General features: G+C 34.7%; 1 protein-coding gene across 3 annotated transcripts in view; it reads left to right on the top strand.

The window, feature by feature from the left end:
* The window catches only part of LOC103508466 (rap1 GTPase-activating protein 1-like), an 81,956-nt gene that overhangs the window by 56,110 nt on the left and 9,082 nt on the right, over positions 1-16,764 (top strand). The window contains exon 1 of one of the 3 annotated variants that reach the window (XM_026823075.1): positions 5,292-5,381. The exons of the other annotated variants lie outside the window; for them this stretch is intronic. Coding sequence (XP_026678876.1) covers positions 5,313-5,381 — 69 coding nt within the window. The 5' untranslated portion in view covers positions 5,292-5,312. Of the gene's footprint in view, positions 1-5,291; positions 5,382-16,764 lie in introns of those variants that run through there. 3 annotated transcript variants of the gene reach the window in all.

Genomic DNA, 16,764 nt, shown 5'->3' with positions numbered 1-16,764 from the left:
AAGCTCTCTTCTTAGATTAATATTAGTGGTGCCTCTTATGGTATTTGTTAACACTATATTGCACATATTTTTTACCAAAAACTCGAGTTACTTTTTCAACCTTAGTTAGCCTCAATTGCATTGAAACTATGGAAAGGTTCCTCATTTTGAATTGTAAAGTTCATCATTCTTTAGCTTTGTTTAGTTTTTGTTTTCAATTACCTACCTTCTTATTAAATTATGTACTTTAGACCATCATGCAATCATGGTACTTTAATTGAATTTCAATCTCTAATCAATCTCTCAAGTTGTTTTACTTTGGTGCTAGGCATAGGCACGCAGTTCTAATTATTGCGTGCCTTCTTATAATGATTGTTCCGCCATTCTCTTCATTGAGTTTTAGGCAGTGGAAGGGAGTCCTCAAATTCGGGCATTTTAATGGGTGGGATTAGATACATACTGAATATTTTAAATCTTAGATGGATCACCCATAGCTTCTGACTTCCTAATGTATCTCTGTGTTCTTTATGTATCTTGAAATGTGATTCCATTTGACTGTTTTTATAATAGTTGCTGTATTAGGATTAGATAGGGTTCCTCATCATTTTGAATTGTAAAGTTCATCATTCTTTAGCTTTGTTTAGTTTTTGTTTTCAATTACCTACCTTCTTATTAAATTACTTTAGACCATCATGCAATCATGGTACTTTAATTGAATTTCAATCTCTAATCAATCTCTCAAGTTGTTTTACTTTGGTGCTAGGCATAGGCACGCAGTTCCAATCATTGCGTGCCTTCTTATTATGATTGTTCCGCCATTCTCTTCATTGAGTTTTAGGCAGTGGAAGGTAGCCCTCAAATTCGGGCATTTTAATGGGTGGGATTAGATACATACTGAATATTTTAAATCTTTGTTAGTAGATGGATCACCCATAGCTTCTGACTTCCTAATGTATCTGTGTTCTTTATGTATCTTGAAATGTGATTGCATTTGACTGTTTTTATAATAGTTGCTGTATTAGGATTAGATAAACCAATAACAAGTCTAGCCTTTTCTATCAATCCATGCTAGATAAGCAACAGTCAGGCTACTGACATTACGTCACAGCTTGTGATGTTGAACCAGCTTGATTACTTATTATTATACTCTCCATTAAATTTTTACATAATATCTAATGATAAAATGAAAGGAAGGGTAACAGTTGATACTGTACCTACTAATTTCGCATCCATATCCACTACCTAGCAAGTTTTGGGTGTTGTGTGAATAGGTACCTTTTATAGACGGTGAAGTTCAACTACTGAACAGATGTGATACTAACAGTTCCGATTACATATTCCAACAAAAACCTAGATAGGTTTATGCCTCTTTGTAGCACAATTAGAATACCAGTATATTATATACCTACGAGTATGCTTACTCTTATACCTATTTCATACATGGTTACTTGCATAGTGAATAGGTATACTGGACCTTAAGTTGGCTAATACGATTACATCCCACAGTATTCAAACCAAAATTAAACCATAAATTTTTTAATGTGCCCGCTCAGAATAAAATTTCATTTCCATATGAACTGGATAATAAAAGAGGTTTTGTCATTGGAAAATCATGATGAACCAATTAAAAAAGTAGAAAGAATTAATTAGGAGATCACGACTGTAATAACAATTAGGTAGGTCGGTAATCGGTATGAACATTCAAGTTTTTTATATTAGTTTAAACTAAATTCATTGGTATACTATGAAGTAAGATACTGGAGCCTATTCAAGTTCTTAATGTCATTCGTAACTGACTATGACTGTACTGTTACTGAAATCTCGTGACAATTTAGTAGAGGTACGTGACGAGAAAAACAAAATAAGAAAGGTATGTCTAACAAAGGATAATTGGGAAAAGTCGTGAGGTTTGACTTACATTAATAAACCAATAACAAGTCTAGCCTTTTCTATCAATCCATGCTAGATAAGCAACAGTCAGGCTACTGACATTACGTCACAGCTTGTGATGTTGAACCAGCTTGATTACTTATTATTATACTCTCCACAGACTGTTTATGATTATAATACCAATCCTCTCTCATATAATAGCATTCTATGATATTTAATCTTTAATCGGATTATCTCACACATCTCCTAAGAAAGTCGGTCCGGTTTGCCCATCACTCAAGGCTACTGATTCTCATGGAACTGAAAACCATTTGGGCATTGGATACGCTGTGTCCGTCATCCAGGGTCATAGGAAATTGTAGCATGTATTCAGAGTACGAGTTGTGTGTTGTTAGACATTTCTACTAAGTACATAATATGTAGTATATTATGATTGACATGACTCTCTTATAATTCGAGTTTTCCTTGTTTTCTCTCTGGAGTTTCGATCTTTTGATGGAATAGTTGACAAAATGTAGGATTAGTTCAAGTCTTACTGATGTTGGGACTTTTTGTTTAATGTTTGTTGCAAGCATCCACATTTGTACATACATATGTAGCTCTATGCCACTCTACGGCTTCTGTGTAGTTTATGTTTTCTTCAAATCCTCTTAGTTGAACCTTGGGCTATCCTTTCATCATCATAGTAATCGGACTAATCCAGTATAATTTCACTGAACCATGACTCTGGGATCCTAGTCAAGAATTCAAGCTCTATAATTTGATATCCATTTGTCATCTAATTGTCTCTGCGACTGTAATTTTTCATTGAATTGGTTTGTGAAGAGGTATGATGGTATGTTTAGTACATATAGGCCGATTTTGAAGTCCTTTTAGTGAACAGTCTTATTATTTAGGAGCCAGCTGTGAGGTTTACCTTTGGAAGGCATTTTTTCCTCAACTTTCCTCACATATCATAATTTCTTCATTCCTTTCTCTCCCAATTTCCTCTAGTCTTGTATTATTCCTGGAAATTTATCACTTTGGGACCTCTTTTTCCCTCAAGTTTCCTCCCACATAGGATCACCCTTGACTAAGTGTTCCACTTAAGTACGGCTCCATCATCCATCATTGTATTTTTAGTGTTGGAAAACCTTGAGCCAAACATGAGAGTCGCTCTCATTCAAGACTCAAGAGCAAGGTTAGACTGCAAATCTGAAAATACCTTGGAACCTTGCTTATTCTTCTCAATGGACCTCCAAATAATGTCTGATGCACCACTACATGATTATTTATTATCATATTATCAATTTATCACACATTACAACCATCTTTTAAACATTTTTAATCCCAATCAATGCGATGACTCTTTCAATTATTCGAAAATGATTCACATGATGTCATGACCTCATCCCTTCTCAAAACTTCCAGTTTTCTGACTCCAACTTTCCGTAGGCAGAGTCATTCTGTTCTCGATTTTCTTCAATTAACGGACTGTGTAAATATTTCACTCGCACTTGCTTCTGCATACTCCCGGTTTTGTTTTAATTTGTTGTCCTTGAGTATCAATTACTTCTTGACATCTCCGAAGTGACTGCGAGCTGTGCGTGTGTTTTTTTGAGAGCAGTTAATGAGACGTTTGGGTTGGGACTGGTAGGACGCGTATAATTTAGATTGTGTCAAAATGAGTCCCCTGTGAAATTGTTCAAATTGTTTTCCAAGTCATGTTCGTTGGGTTTCTTGCTCTGTTGTGGCAGTTCAATCCCGTGAATATCTATTGTCAGAATACCAAGGTAATGTAGACATTTTACTAGCTTTGCCTGGTCCGTAATGCTTACCAATTCTTGGGCTATAATATGTTTTTATAAATCTGTCAAATACTATAAATTCAGTCGGTTTAACAACTGCAATCTGTAATGCATGTCAACAAACTTTACCTAATCTACGTAGGTATGTATGATCTTCATCGATTGGACTGAAAAGTTCCTTTATTTTCACCAAGAGAAATCGTTAGAAAACTGCCAAATGGTGCTGTTGCCGTTGAGTTTCATATTGTAATATTATGTTTATACATATATTACATACCGCTCATGTGAACCAGAACTACACAAGTAATAAAGTACCTGGGTTTACTATGACTCCAAAATACAATCTGCTGGTAGGACACTTCCGCTTTGCGAGGTGGCTAAATATGATAATTAGGTTCTTGTGGAAGAGTAGTCAGGATAAATTCCTGAAAATCACCCCTTTTTTCTCCTTTAAAAAAAAAAAAAAAAAAAATCTTTATTATTTGAAGGTATTAAAATTTAAAAAGATTGCGTTCTTATTCCGAAGATTTAATTTATAGGTACAAGACGCAAGACGTACGTCTGGCTTGCTTACCTTTCTTATTACTAGCTCTACTTCAAGGATTATCTCTTCAACAGTAGGTAGAATGAGAGTTTCTTATATGTCGAACCAATCCTTAGGACTTGGGTTGGAGAACTTGCCAACTAAGTTAAGATCATACCTGGAATTATAAAATTAGATTCAGGAAAATCATTAATTCCACAACTTGTTAACTTTTCTGCATTGATTCTCTTTTTAGTAAGTTTTCTATTTGAATAAGCGGACAAGCGGTGAGCTCTTAATTTATCTGATGAGTTTAGTCGTGACATTCTCTAGAGTATTTGGACGTCTTGTCAAAATGTCAGATTGCACAATAGATATTTATTGCAAGTTGTACCTAGGCGACAGGTGTAGATTTAAGTTGTGGAAATCTACATTGTATGGAATAGGGGACAGGTGGTTTTGTCTTCAAGTACAAGTAGAGTACTACATGGAAACATGAAAGTTACAGTCATGTTTCGCATGACTGGTACGCGTACCTGCCGAAAAGTGAATGTGTTTTCATCCAATTCACCTGCAGGTGTTTCATGTCCTCATTGACTTTGAATTGTTCTCCCAAACACACCCTTCCTCCGTTTTGAGTTTGAACAATGACTGCTTCCACCTAAAGATAGGGACCTACATAGATTTTGGTATCTACAGTATTAAAAGTAGGTACCTACCTATCTTGATAAAATTGTGTTGACGACAGCATACACTGAACTGTTGTCTACTTCCCACGCAGACATACATATTTCCTTCCCCTTGGGTTTCCTTTTGATAGGATGCAGCACAGATTGAGGACAAAAATATTGCAAGCAGCTTTCAAAATGAAATTTCCACTGGACCTTGCTACATTTTTCACCTTCCTACGTTCTTTTAACAAAATCGATGACAAACAGACGTTTTATTAGTTCAGAAAAATATGTATATACCAGACATACATACGAACTTGGAGTATCATGATAATTTAATTAAATATTATTGTGATACATATCAAATACCTACATGGAAACAATCATTGGAATGATACAACCATATGTTGAATGATTGATTTTAGACATGGAAACGAAATTGTTCAAATTGTTTTCCAAGTCATGTTCGTTGGGTTTCTTGCTCTGTTGTGGCAGTTCAATCCCGTGAATATCTATTGTCAGAGTACCAAGGTAATGTAGACATTTTACTAGCTTTGCCTTGTCCATAATGCTTACCAATTCTTGGGCTATAATATGTTTTTATAAATCTGTCAAATACTATAAATTCAGTCGGTCTAACAACAGCAATCTGTAATGCATGTCAACAAACTTTACCTAATCTACGTAGGTATGTATGATCTTCATCGATTGGACTGAAAAGTTCCTTTATTTTCACCAAGAGAAATCGTTAGAAAACTGCCAAATGGTGCTGTTGCCGTTGAGTTTCATATTGTAATATTATGTTTATACATATATTACATACCGCTCATGTGAACCAGAACTACACAAGTAATAAAGTACCTGGGTTTACTATGACTCCAAAATACAATCTGCTGGTAGGACACTTCCGCTTTGCGAGGTGGCTAAATATGATAATTAGGTTCTTGTGGAAGAGTAGTCAGGATAAATTCCTGAAAATCATTGTTGTTTTATTGAATTATTATTATTATTATCATTATTATTTAGATGAATCATTCGAATTAATATTCATACTGTAGACGTAGACCCATTACGCATCATTTTAAGAGAATTTCATAACGTGAGGCTAGTAAGGTACCTAAAAAAATTTCCTGCCATGAATGTACGTACCTGGTGTGGATAGGTGTCTTTATTTTGAAAATATATGTTTCTTTTGAAATTAAAATAAACCGTCTTGTCAAAATACAAGATAATAATACATTATACGTAATTTTGTATAATGACAAAATTTGCTTGGAAAAGATCCTGCTCCAAAAAAAGCTTCTTTTAAACCTTTTCTATTTTTACACAGAGAAGAGAGAAAGTCATCTGCAACTGAAAGGAAACAAAAGAAAACCTGTAGGAAATGTTTTATTTTTAGCTCGAAAAGAACGAGACAGATATTTGAGAAAATGGTGAGTTTTCTCGGGTATTTTGCCTGGAGATGAAAAAGAGATCAAGCTTAGTTTACTTCAATTTTCTTTCTTTTACACAGTTGTTGAGGGGTTTCTTACATTAATGCTATGTATATTCATTTTACTTTTGCCTCGTCTAAAGTCTTCAGCACTTGTTTAATCAAAAATAGGTAGTTACTCCAGTTAGTTTTCATGATAATATGAGACTCAAGTACATAACTACGTCATTCAAATATCAAACCATGCTGTATACCTTCTGAAGCAAGTTATGAGTATTATTAGGTCAATTTCGAGACTTTCATGTAGCATCCCAAAAAACTGAGCTCATAACCGATTTTCGGTTGGATGAATTTCCATCATATTTTGATGAAGTGACCCAATTATGATCCCTATATCCCCTACTAGTCTACCACCCGTCCTTAATAAACCATATCTCGCTCACAGGAAATGCTGAAAGGTCATTAGGTCACTGGTGTAGGTTTTACAATGGTTATACAAATTGGGCTTTCCAGCAATAATTTTATTAGCTCAATTTTTTCAAAAGGAAGATCAGAGGTCAATTTTCAACAATAAAAAAATATCATTCATACTGTGTATGAGTTTACAGTAGGAAAATATTGAAAGGATTTTACTTTATGCAGATGATATCTATTATTTGATTTACAGGGTGGACGTTGCACAGAAAGGTGCACAGTTTTACAGGATGACATAAAAGAATATTTATTTTATATTTTATGTCATTTCAAAAAAGATAATATAATAGATACATAGTCGTATAACATACATAAAATAGAAATAATTAATTATTATGTTTTTGTTCTGAGACTTTTAAATCTTTTAACTTTGCTTGGATTCGTTTTTCATTTCCTCTATCCACGTTTTTTACGAGTATTCATTCAGCTACATATTTTTCTAACTTCCAACACTTCTGGTATATAGCCTCTGGCTTTACCTTGATCTTTGTAATGACCAGTACATATGTACAAATGTATGCTGTGCATATTATATTACATCCAATTTGCATTGTAATTCCAATGGAAGGGGGGAGACATATGTCACGCCCACTACACAATAGGAGAAAAACATAAAAACATATGTCCAGTGACATAATTGTGCAAACGGTCAGTAATGTCAGTATTGTCTCTGTGAGCAGGGGACATTACATGGGCTAATTTACATAAACATAGTAGATTGCAGGAATACATAAACATTCATTACATTTCCAAGCCAGTGGGGGATTTGAATATTTTGATCTTTTGAGATTGGTTTTAGTTTCTCTGGACAGGGCTATAGGTAAGTCCTTTCTGTCATAGGCATACTTTTTACATAGCTTTACTAATGCTTACAGGGACTTGAAACCTTGGGGGAATGACGAGCGTTTAAGACGTTCACATTTCCAGGTGGTACATGAAAGTTTGTCTTAAGTGGAAATGCCAGAAAGACGAACCCATTCCCAACAGAAAGTAAAAACCGATTCCCGATGTAATAACAAAAAAGTTCCGGGAACAAGAAAGAAGAGCGGGGAGGTTTTTTAGCGGGTTGAGCGGCCAGGAATGGTGCCACAGAATGGGCGAAACACCATACCCTGAGCCGTGACTCCAGCATACCCTCCACACCATGCTGGAGAAGTCATTAAGATTTTTCCTCCTCATAAAAAAAAAAAAAGTGGAAATGCCATTTTACTATAAAATTGATTACATCTACGCCACTGTAATTCAAGCACGAGACTTTGTGACACATCTTTGTAATAAAAACTTGTCCAAATTTTATAACAATGCTATTAAACAAACAATACAACGTTTGGTGTAAAATTTCACGTTTTGCAACATGATTTTTTTTTCCTTTTTGTTATATTTGACATTAATGACTAAATTTGAATTAAATTGTTTTAGTCTAGTAGCAGTTCAGCAGTATGAAAGATTAGATGCATTTTTTCACCCAAGTGTAGACTACCTAGGTATATCTTTTAGATGGATGTCTCTCTTGAGGATCTTGTCTTTAAATTTAACAAGCACGTATACGTTTATTTACCAGGTAATTTGTTTTGCATTTGCTGAGGTATTAGTAAGGCTATTAGCGATTCTATCTGGGCATACTGAATTACCCATCCATTTGCCGCATGGCTAATTGGGTTGGGAGTCTAATGGTCAACCTCGTCAAGCGTATAATAAGATGTAATAGTATATGACCTTTCCAGCAATAATTTTATTAGCTCAATTTTTTCAAAAGGAAGATCAGAGGTCAATTTTCAACAATAAAAAAATATCATTCATACTGTGTATGAGTTTACAGTAGGAAAATATTGAAAGGATTTTACTTTATGCAGATGATATCTATTAGTATGAAAGATTAGATGCATTTTTTCACCCAAGTGTAGACTACCTAGGTATATCTTTTAGATGGATGTCTCTCTTGAGGATCTTGTCAAAGTTGTCTTTAAATTTAACAAGCACGTATACGTTTATTTACCAGGTAATTTGTTTTGCATTTGCTGAGGTATTAGTAAGGCTATTAGCCATTCTATCTGGGCATACTGAATTACCCATCCATTTGCCGCATTGCTAATTGGGTTGGGAGTCTAATGGTCAACCTCGTCAAGCGTATAATAAGATGTAATAGTTTGAGTACCTATACATATTATGAGTAAGAAAGTGTGTTTAGCTTTAGTAAAACAACAAATACGGCCATAGAGCTACACAATGGAAGAGAAAATAATCAGGAAATGACTAGGAGAGAAAAGTAAAAAAGTTTTGTGGAAATGCGAAGAAAAACGTCTAGACATCATCTGATATGGAAAATGAAATGTGTAGGCATTTGCAGTAGACGCCAGATTTGTACCTTTTAAAAGGAAAGTTTCTATGATGCATGGGGAATGGTGGGGCATAAAATTTTCGTGAAATGGATAGTAGGGGTAGTTTGTGTAATAATACCTAGGCAGAAATATCATGGACTTTTCCATTATCTACATAATATCTAAGAGCTTCGTTTTTTTTTTTTTTTTTCGGAAAAAGAGGAACTTCATAACTTTAATTTCGCTTGTAATTCTTTCTGGACAACTTAATGTTTTCTCAAATGTCAGACATATGGTATCTTTGAGAACCAATAAATACTACTCTTGAGGAGGCAAGATCTCTTTTCTCGCCCAAGACAATCGCTTCGCTCGGTTAGCAAGGTTTGGAAGATTAATAGCGCTCGTCTACTTTTCAGTTATTTTTCGAGTCTATAAAAACAGCATAAACATAAAGGACAATAATTCATAATGAAATTTTCTTCGAAAACACTCAAGAAAGGGGATGGGAAAATATTATGCTTTTGTCTTAGCTGTCTCCATCAGGGTCGTGCTAGGAAATTTTCAGAAGGGTTTTGCATGTTGTAGTTATCAGCCCTTCCGTACTTCCTTCTGATCGCGGTCCTGGGGTTCTTATCTTAAAAAAAAAAAAAAAAAATGGAAGTTTCTAGACAATGGCACAGTGGGGAAGCTCCTTTTGGAAATCGACTGAGACGTCTGCTGTCAGAACCAATGAAACAGGCTCGAAACACTGCGGTGAACAAAGACAAAAAGAAATTGTCCGTTATTGTTTAGAGTTCTCTCTAAACCTTCATCTTATATTTCATAGATATGTCTTTACAAACTACGAAGTCTATCTACCTTTACTATTAGATAGTTAGATACTTCTAGGCAGCTGATATTAGCATGATCAGAATTGACATTTTGGTAAGAAAGTTGAAACTGAGAGAGTTTCGGACTGATGGTTTTCGCCATTTTGAACCTAATTGATATTTAATTTCAAGTTTCTCGGAGCAGAGAACAAAGCATAAATTAAAACTGGATGTGCGGCCTGTAATCTTTTCTCTTGATCTACATTCGTATGTGTGCGGATGTATGTAGTGAGATCTGTTTGATCTAGAATGAGACTTCCGCTGATAAGGATCGGTAACTAGGTCTCTTTTCAGTTCATAGGCGGAATTGCACTACATAAGATCCGGGGGCAAATGAACCTCACAAGTTTGTATCTTTGCTTCAATTATGGTATCATTACAATGTAGAAAACTTGGCTGTGTCTTTGGAAAGTACCAAGGTAATGTAGACATTTTACTAGCTTTGCCTTGTCCATAATGCTTACCAATTCTTGGGCTATAATATGTTTTTATAAATCTGTCAAATACTATAAATTCAGTCGGTTTAACAACTGCAATCTGTAATGCATGTCAACAAACTTTACCTAATCTACGTAGGTATGTATGATCTTCATCGATTGGACTGAAAAGTTCCTTTATTTTCACCAAGAGAAATCGTTAGAAAACTGCCAAATGGTGCTGTTGCCGTTGAGTTTCATATTGTAATATTATGTTTATACATATATTACATACCGCTCATGTGAACCAGAACTACACAAGTAATAAAGTACCTGGGTTTACTATGACTCCAAAATACAATCTGCTGGTAGGACACTTCCGCTTTGCGAGGTGGCTAAATATGATAATTAGGTTCTTGTGGGAGAGTAGTCAGGATAAATTCCTGAAAATTATTGTTGTTTTATTGAATTATTATTATTATTATTATTATTATCATTATTATTTAGATGAATCATTCGAATTAATATTCATACTGTAGACGTAGACCCATTACGCATCATTTTGAGAGAATTTCATAACGTGAGGCTAGTAAGGTACCTAAAAAAAATTCCTGCCATGAATGTACCTGGTGTGGATAGGTGTCTTTATTTTGAAAATGTATGTTTCTTTTGAAATTAAAATAAACCGTCTTGTCACATACAAGATAATAATACATTATACGTAAATTTGACAAAATTTGCTTGGAAAAGATCCTGCTCCAAGAAAAGCTTCTTTTAAACCTTTTCTATTTTTACACGGAGAAGAGAGAAAGTCATCTGCAACTGAAAGGAAACAAAAGAAAACCTGTAGGAAATGTTTTATTTTTAGCTCGAAAAGAACGAGACAGATATTTAAGAAAATGGTGAGTTTTCTGGGGTATTTTGCCTGGAGATGAAAAAGAGATCAAGCTTAGTTTACTTCAATTTTCTTTCTTTTACACAGTTTTTGTGGGGTTTCTTACATTAATACTATATGTATATTCATTTTACTTTTCCCTCGTCTAAAGTCTTCAGCACTTGTTTAATCAAAAAAAGGTAGTTACTCCAGTTAGTTTTCATGATAATATGAGACTCAAGTACATAACTACGTCATTCAGATATCAAACCATGCTGGATACCTTCTGAAGCAAGTTATGAGTATTATTAGGTCAATTTCGAGACTTTCATGTAGCATCCCAAAAAACTGAGCTCATAACCGATTTTCGGTTGGATGAATTTCCATTATATTTTGATGAAGTGACCCAATTATGATCCCTACTAGTCTACCACCCGTCCTTAATAAACCATATCTCGCTCACAGGAAATGCTGAAAGGTCATTAGATCACTGGTGTAGGTTTTACAATGGTTATACAAATTGGGCTTTCCAGCAATAATTTTATTAGCTCAATTTTTTCAAAAGGAAGATCAGAGGTCAATTTTCAACAATAAAAAAATATCATTCATACTGCGTATGAGTTTACAGTAGGAAAATATTGAAAGGATTTTACTTTATGCAGATGATATCTATCATTTGATTTACAGGGTGGACGTTGCACAGAAAGGTGCACAGTTTTACAGGATGACATAAAAGAATATTTATTTTATATTTTATGTCATTTCAAAAAAGATAATATAATAGATACATAGTCGTATAACATACATAAAATAGAAATAATTAATTATTATGTTTTTGTTCTGAGACTTTTAAATCTTTTAACTTTGCTTGGATTCGTTTTTCATTTCCTCTATCCACGTTTTTTACGAGTAAAAGGTGCACAGTTTTACAGGATGACATAAAAGAATATTTATTTTATATTTTATGTCATTTCAAAAAAGATAATATAATAGATACATATTCGTATAACATACATAAAATAGAAATAATTAATTATTATGTTTTAGTTCTGAGACTTTTAAATCTTTTAACTTTGCTTGAATTCGTTTTTCATTCAGCTACATATTTTTCTAACTTCCAACACTTCTGGTATATAGCCTCTGGCTTTACCTTGATCTTTGTAATGACCAGTACATATGTACAAATGTATGCTGTGTATATTATATTACATCCAATTTGCATTGTAATTCCAATGGAAGGGGGGAGACATATGTCACGCCCACTACACAATAGGAGAAAAACATAAAAACATATGTCCACAAATGGGCTCAATATGTTATTCCGTGGGAACTTTTCACAAGATATATCGACTTGCAAGTTATCTATGATGTTGCCAGTAATGCCAGTATTTCTTCTTTCTATGTATTTTACTGATTGGACACATTTTACTACCACAACTTTATTGCTGACTACCTGGGCGCCTAATGTAGGTATATTGCTAGTTTTCTTCTTTCTTGCTATGAAAAACGAAGCAGAGAAGATACGTTGGCCTTTGTTCGGCCAATAGTATTCATCCTTTCAATTTGAACGGTTTAGGATACAGATTACAGGGTGTGTGTAGGAAAACATTCCCTTCCCCCTATTTATTTTGATAAAGCCGAGAACTGATTGCCCATTACAAGATACTAACTAGTGACCCTGTATGTAGAATTTTTTAATCGTTTGTGGTTTTATTCCTAAGCAATTTCAATTAAAAGAGGAGGCTTCTTGCATTCATAAATCATAACCAGCGATTTCAAAGACAAAAGACAAGATTTATACCCCCTAATTAATTACGCAAGAACAAAGGCCTTCTTGAAAGATTATAATCATGATCCTGGAAGGAACTATTCAAATTAGGCAGGGTTAATTGTGAAGCAGGTTTCTCGAAGGTTATGTGTAATTAAATCTCGTTGTTTGTTTTTTACCTGTGCTTAAACATTCGGGTTGTATAAATAACGATAAAGGGGGAGACGGTGATGTATCCAACAATGTAGATAAAGCTCTAAAGATGAGATATGTCTTCATTCTTCATCTTTGAAGATAAAAGAGAAATCAGTGAGGTGTTATGATTTTTCCATAAGAGGAAGGGATAATTTGGTTAATAGGATTGAAGGCATTATAAAAAGGTCTCAACAATACCTACACCTATTGTTCATAAGTAGTGTTTTTGTACACACCCAGATGGTTGTTTATTCCTCCAAGAGTACGTATGGGAAATTGGTCTCTCCACAAAAATTGGTGGAGATGTCACGATTCCATCACTCTATCCATCGCTATCCTTGTGTAGTATAATTTTAGGCCCAAAAAATCTTACCTTGCTATCAATTGATAGTTCTAAGTTCTAATTCTTGTGTCTTTTTTATCTGTTACAGGTATGTAGAATTGATATCACAGCAAAAGTGATCGATCATTCAAACTGGTAAACTAAAACATGAGGTTCACTGACCGGTAAGATTTAAGATTGGGTAATCCAGCAAGAGGTAAGTATCAAATGTGTCTTCTGTGTTGTTTGAGACGAAATGCATATTTGATGAATACCTGGCGATGTCGGTAAGCTTGGAATGCAGCCTAAAAAAAGAAGAAGAAAAACAGAGCTATAGTTATGTATTTGAGTACCTATATATACATATTATGAGTAAGAAAGTGTGTTTAGCTTTAGTAAAACAACAAATACGGCCATAGAGCTACACAATGGAAGAGAAAATAATCAGGAAATGACTAGGAGAGAAAAGTAAAAAAGTTTTGTGGAAATGCAAAGAAAAACGTCTAGACATCATCTGATATGGAAAATGAAATGTGTAGGCATTTGCAGTAGACGCCAGATTTGTACCTTTTAAAAGGAAAGTTTCTATGATGCATGGGGAATGGTGGGGCATAAAATTTTCGTGAAATGGATAGTAGGGGTAGTTTGTGTAATAATACCTAGGCAGAAATATCATGGACTTTTCCATTATCTACATAATATCTAAGAGCTTCTTTTTTTTTTTTTTTTTCGGAAAAAGAGGAACTTCATAACTTTAATTTCGCTTGTAATTCTTTCTGGACAACTTAATGTTTTCTCAAATGTCAGACATATGGTATCTTTGAGAACCAATAAATACTACTCTTGAGGAGGCAAGATCTCTTTTCTCGCCCAAGACAATCGCTTCGCTCGGTTAGCAAGGTTTGGAAGATTAATAGCGCTCGTCTACTTTTCAGTTATCTTTCGAGTCTATAAAAACAGCATAAACATAAAGACTAAGGACAATAATTCATAATGAAATTTTCTTCGAAAACACTCAAGAAAGGGGATGGGAAAATATTATGCTTTTGTCTTAGCTGTCTCCATCAGGGTCGTGCTAGGAAATTTTCAGAAGGGTTTTGCATGTTGTAGTTATCAGCCCTTCCGTACTTCCTTCTGATCGCGGTCCTGGGGTTCTTATCTTAAAAAAAAAAAAAAAAAATGGAAGTTTCTAGACAATGGCACAGTGGGGAAGCTCCTTTTGGAAATCGACTGAGACGTCTGCTGTCAGAACCAATGAAACAGGCTCGAAACACTGCGGTGAACAAAGACAAAAAGAAATTGTCCGTTATTGTTTTTGTCGAATTAATTTTCCTACTGAAAGGAAAATATATCGAACAAGGTAAATATTGACTCGAAGGTGAAACAGACAAAAAAATAGCTCCAGGTTGAGGATTGTTTTGTACTCAAAGAATATCTTTATGATGAGCTCAAAGGATCTCAACGAGCTTTAAATCAGCTCTTATTAGGTGAGATACACTCGTTATGCTGATTCTTCCAGTAGGGTTATTTTGGCACATCCACCAATTTTGCAACTTATGTTTTTGTCACATCCACTAATACCCATTAACATAAAATTTGATGTCCACATTATCTTAGTCATGCTGTCCGGTAGATATCTTATTGACCATGATAGTAGACGACTAGTTGCTTTTTGTACGTGTAGGCATAATATTCAAATCTGCTCCCCTGTGGCGCCTGTGGTTAAATATCGTTCACAGAAATACAATTGCGTTTATAATGATACCCCCTTTCTAATGATGCTAATACCTACTCATAAATATGAGATTTATCTCTCACCACATCAACGATACCCCGATAGAAAAATCAAGAGATTAAAAGATTGGCAAATATTGTGAACCCTTTTTGTTTCAAAATATAATCAGACTTTAGGATCAGAGTTCAGATTGAGAAACAATAAATTATCTGCTTTTCATCGCAACAATAGATCGAACAATGCGAAACGATCTTTGTTCAAAGGATTTTGCTCATCCTGATTTGCATAATGGAATTAAACCCTTGATTTTACCTTTGAGAGGTTCTGAGTGCTCACATTTATGTTTGTTTATTCTTGTTGTTGATGAAACGCGAAATGTTCAACCGATTTTCGATCCGAATCGATGAATAAATTAAACAGCAGTGCCAATTTTATTGTTCAGTTATTATTCCAATTTTACGTGATCCCATTATGAAACTTATGATTCCAAGACGTTGGTCTAATCCAATTAAAGTGTATGCTATCAATAGCCAAGTTTTTACACTTCTATAGTTTCCAATATCCGAATAATTATTTCCCATTATTTTACAAAATATGCGGTAGGAAGAAAGCCAAACAACTTTTCTGCTCAGCATTTTCAACACCTGGGCATCTCGTAGGGTTTTGTATTTTCATCAGAAGAAACCACAGGACTGATTATATTGTGATTCCGGTTGCCGGTAATCCATACACCGGAGGAAGGACCCCCTTCCCCCCTAGAGTTATTTCTAATATTTCACCGGATATAAGTGAGACATTTATTGGAAGTATAATTTTACCTCATTTTAGGGGCTTTTTTTTAGCAGGGGTTTTTGTTGTTGATGGGGTTATACGGTAGACTGATTACACCTTGTCAACGCTACGGACTGTGTAGTTGCAGTGGCATTCTCGGTTTTCCTAATTACCATTATAATCATAAATTGTATAATAATAGCCATTAGTGTAAGGATTGTCGAGGTAATTTACGGTTTTAAGCTTTTTGGCTTTGTAAACTGTGTTGTTGATTTTTCGTTGTTTTTTATTTGACTATTATTTTTGTTTGATTAGTGGGCCTATGGTTTTATTCCATCTGTTGGTGCTTTGGTAAACTAGAGACAAAGCAGCCCCTTCGAATAGGGTTAAAAGTTATAGAAAAAAACTTTTGGAAAACCTTGTTGTTCAATTGAAAATCCTTTGACTTTTTTCCTGTAGGTACAAATATTAGAAAATGTCTTTGGATGCTTTCAATGCTCTGCTGTTGTTGTTGTTGTTGTTGTTGTAGCGGTTTTAGCTTTCGCCGAATGGCGATAGCAGAATAAAGATAAGATGTCTTTTTGTATCTGCTATACACCGGGGTGATGGTCTCTAGCTCTAGCCATGTTAAATTGGCTGGCTCGTCCTGAACCGCAGTCAACCATCGTGAGGACTTGTACTTGGTCTTTAAAAGCAGAGGAGACCCTTTGAGGAACTGCAGTTGCTAGGGCTGGGTTAGG

Source organism: Diaphorina citri, unplaced genomic scaffold (assembly GCF_000475195.1).
Source record: "Diaphorina citri unplaced genomic scaffold, Diaci psyllid genome assembly version 1.1 scaffold401, whole genome shotgun sequence".
Classification (NCBI taxonomy): Eukaryota; Metazoa; Arthropoda; class Insecta; order Hemiptera; family Psyllidae; genus Diaphorina; species Diaphorina citri.
The sequence above is the reverse complement of the archived record's forward strand: the minus strand, read 5'-3'. Positions and strand labels throughout refer to the sequence as shown.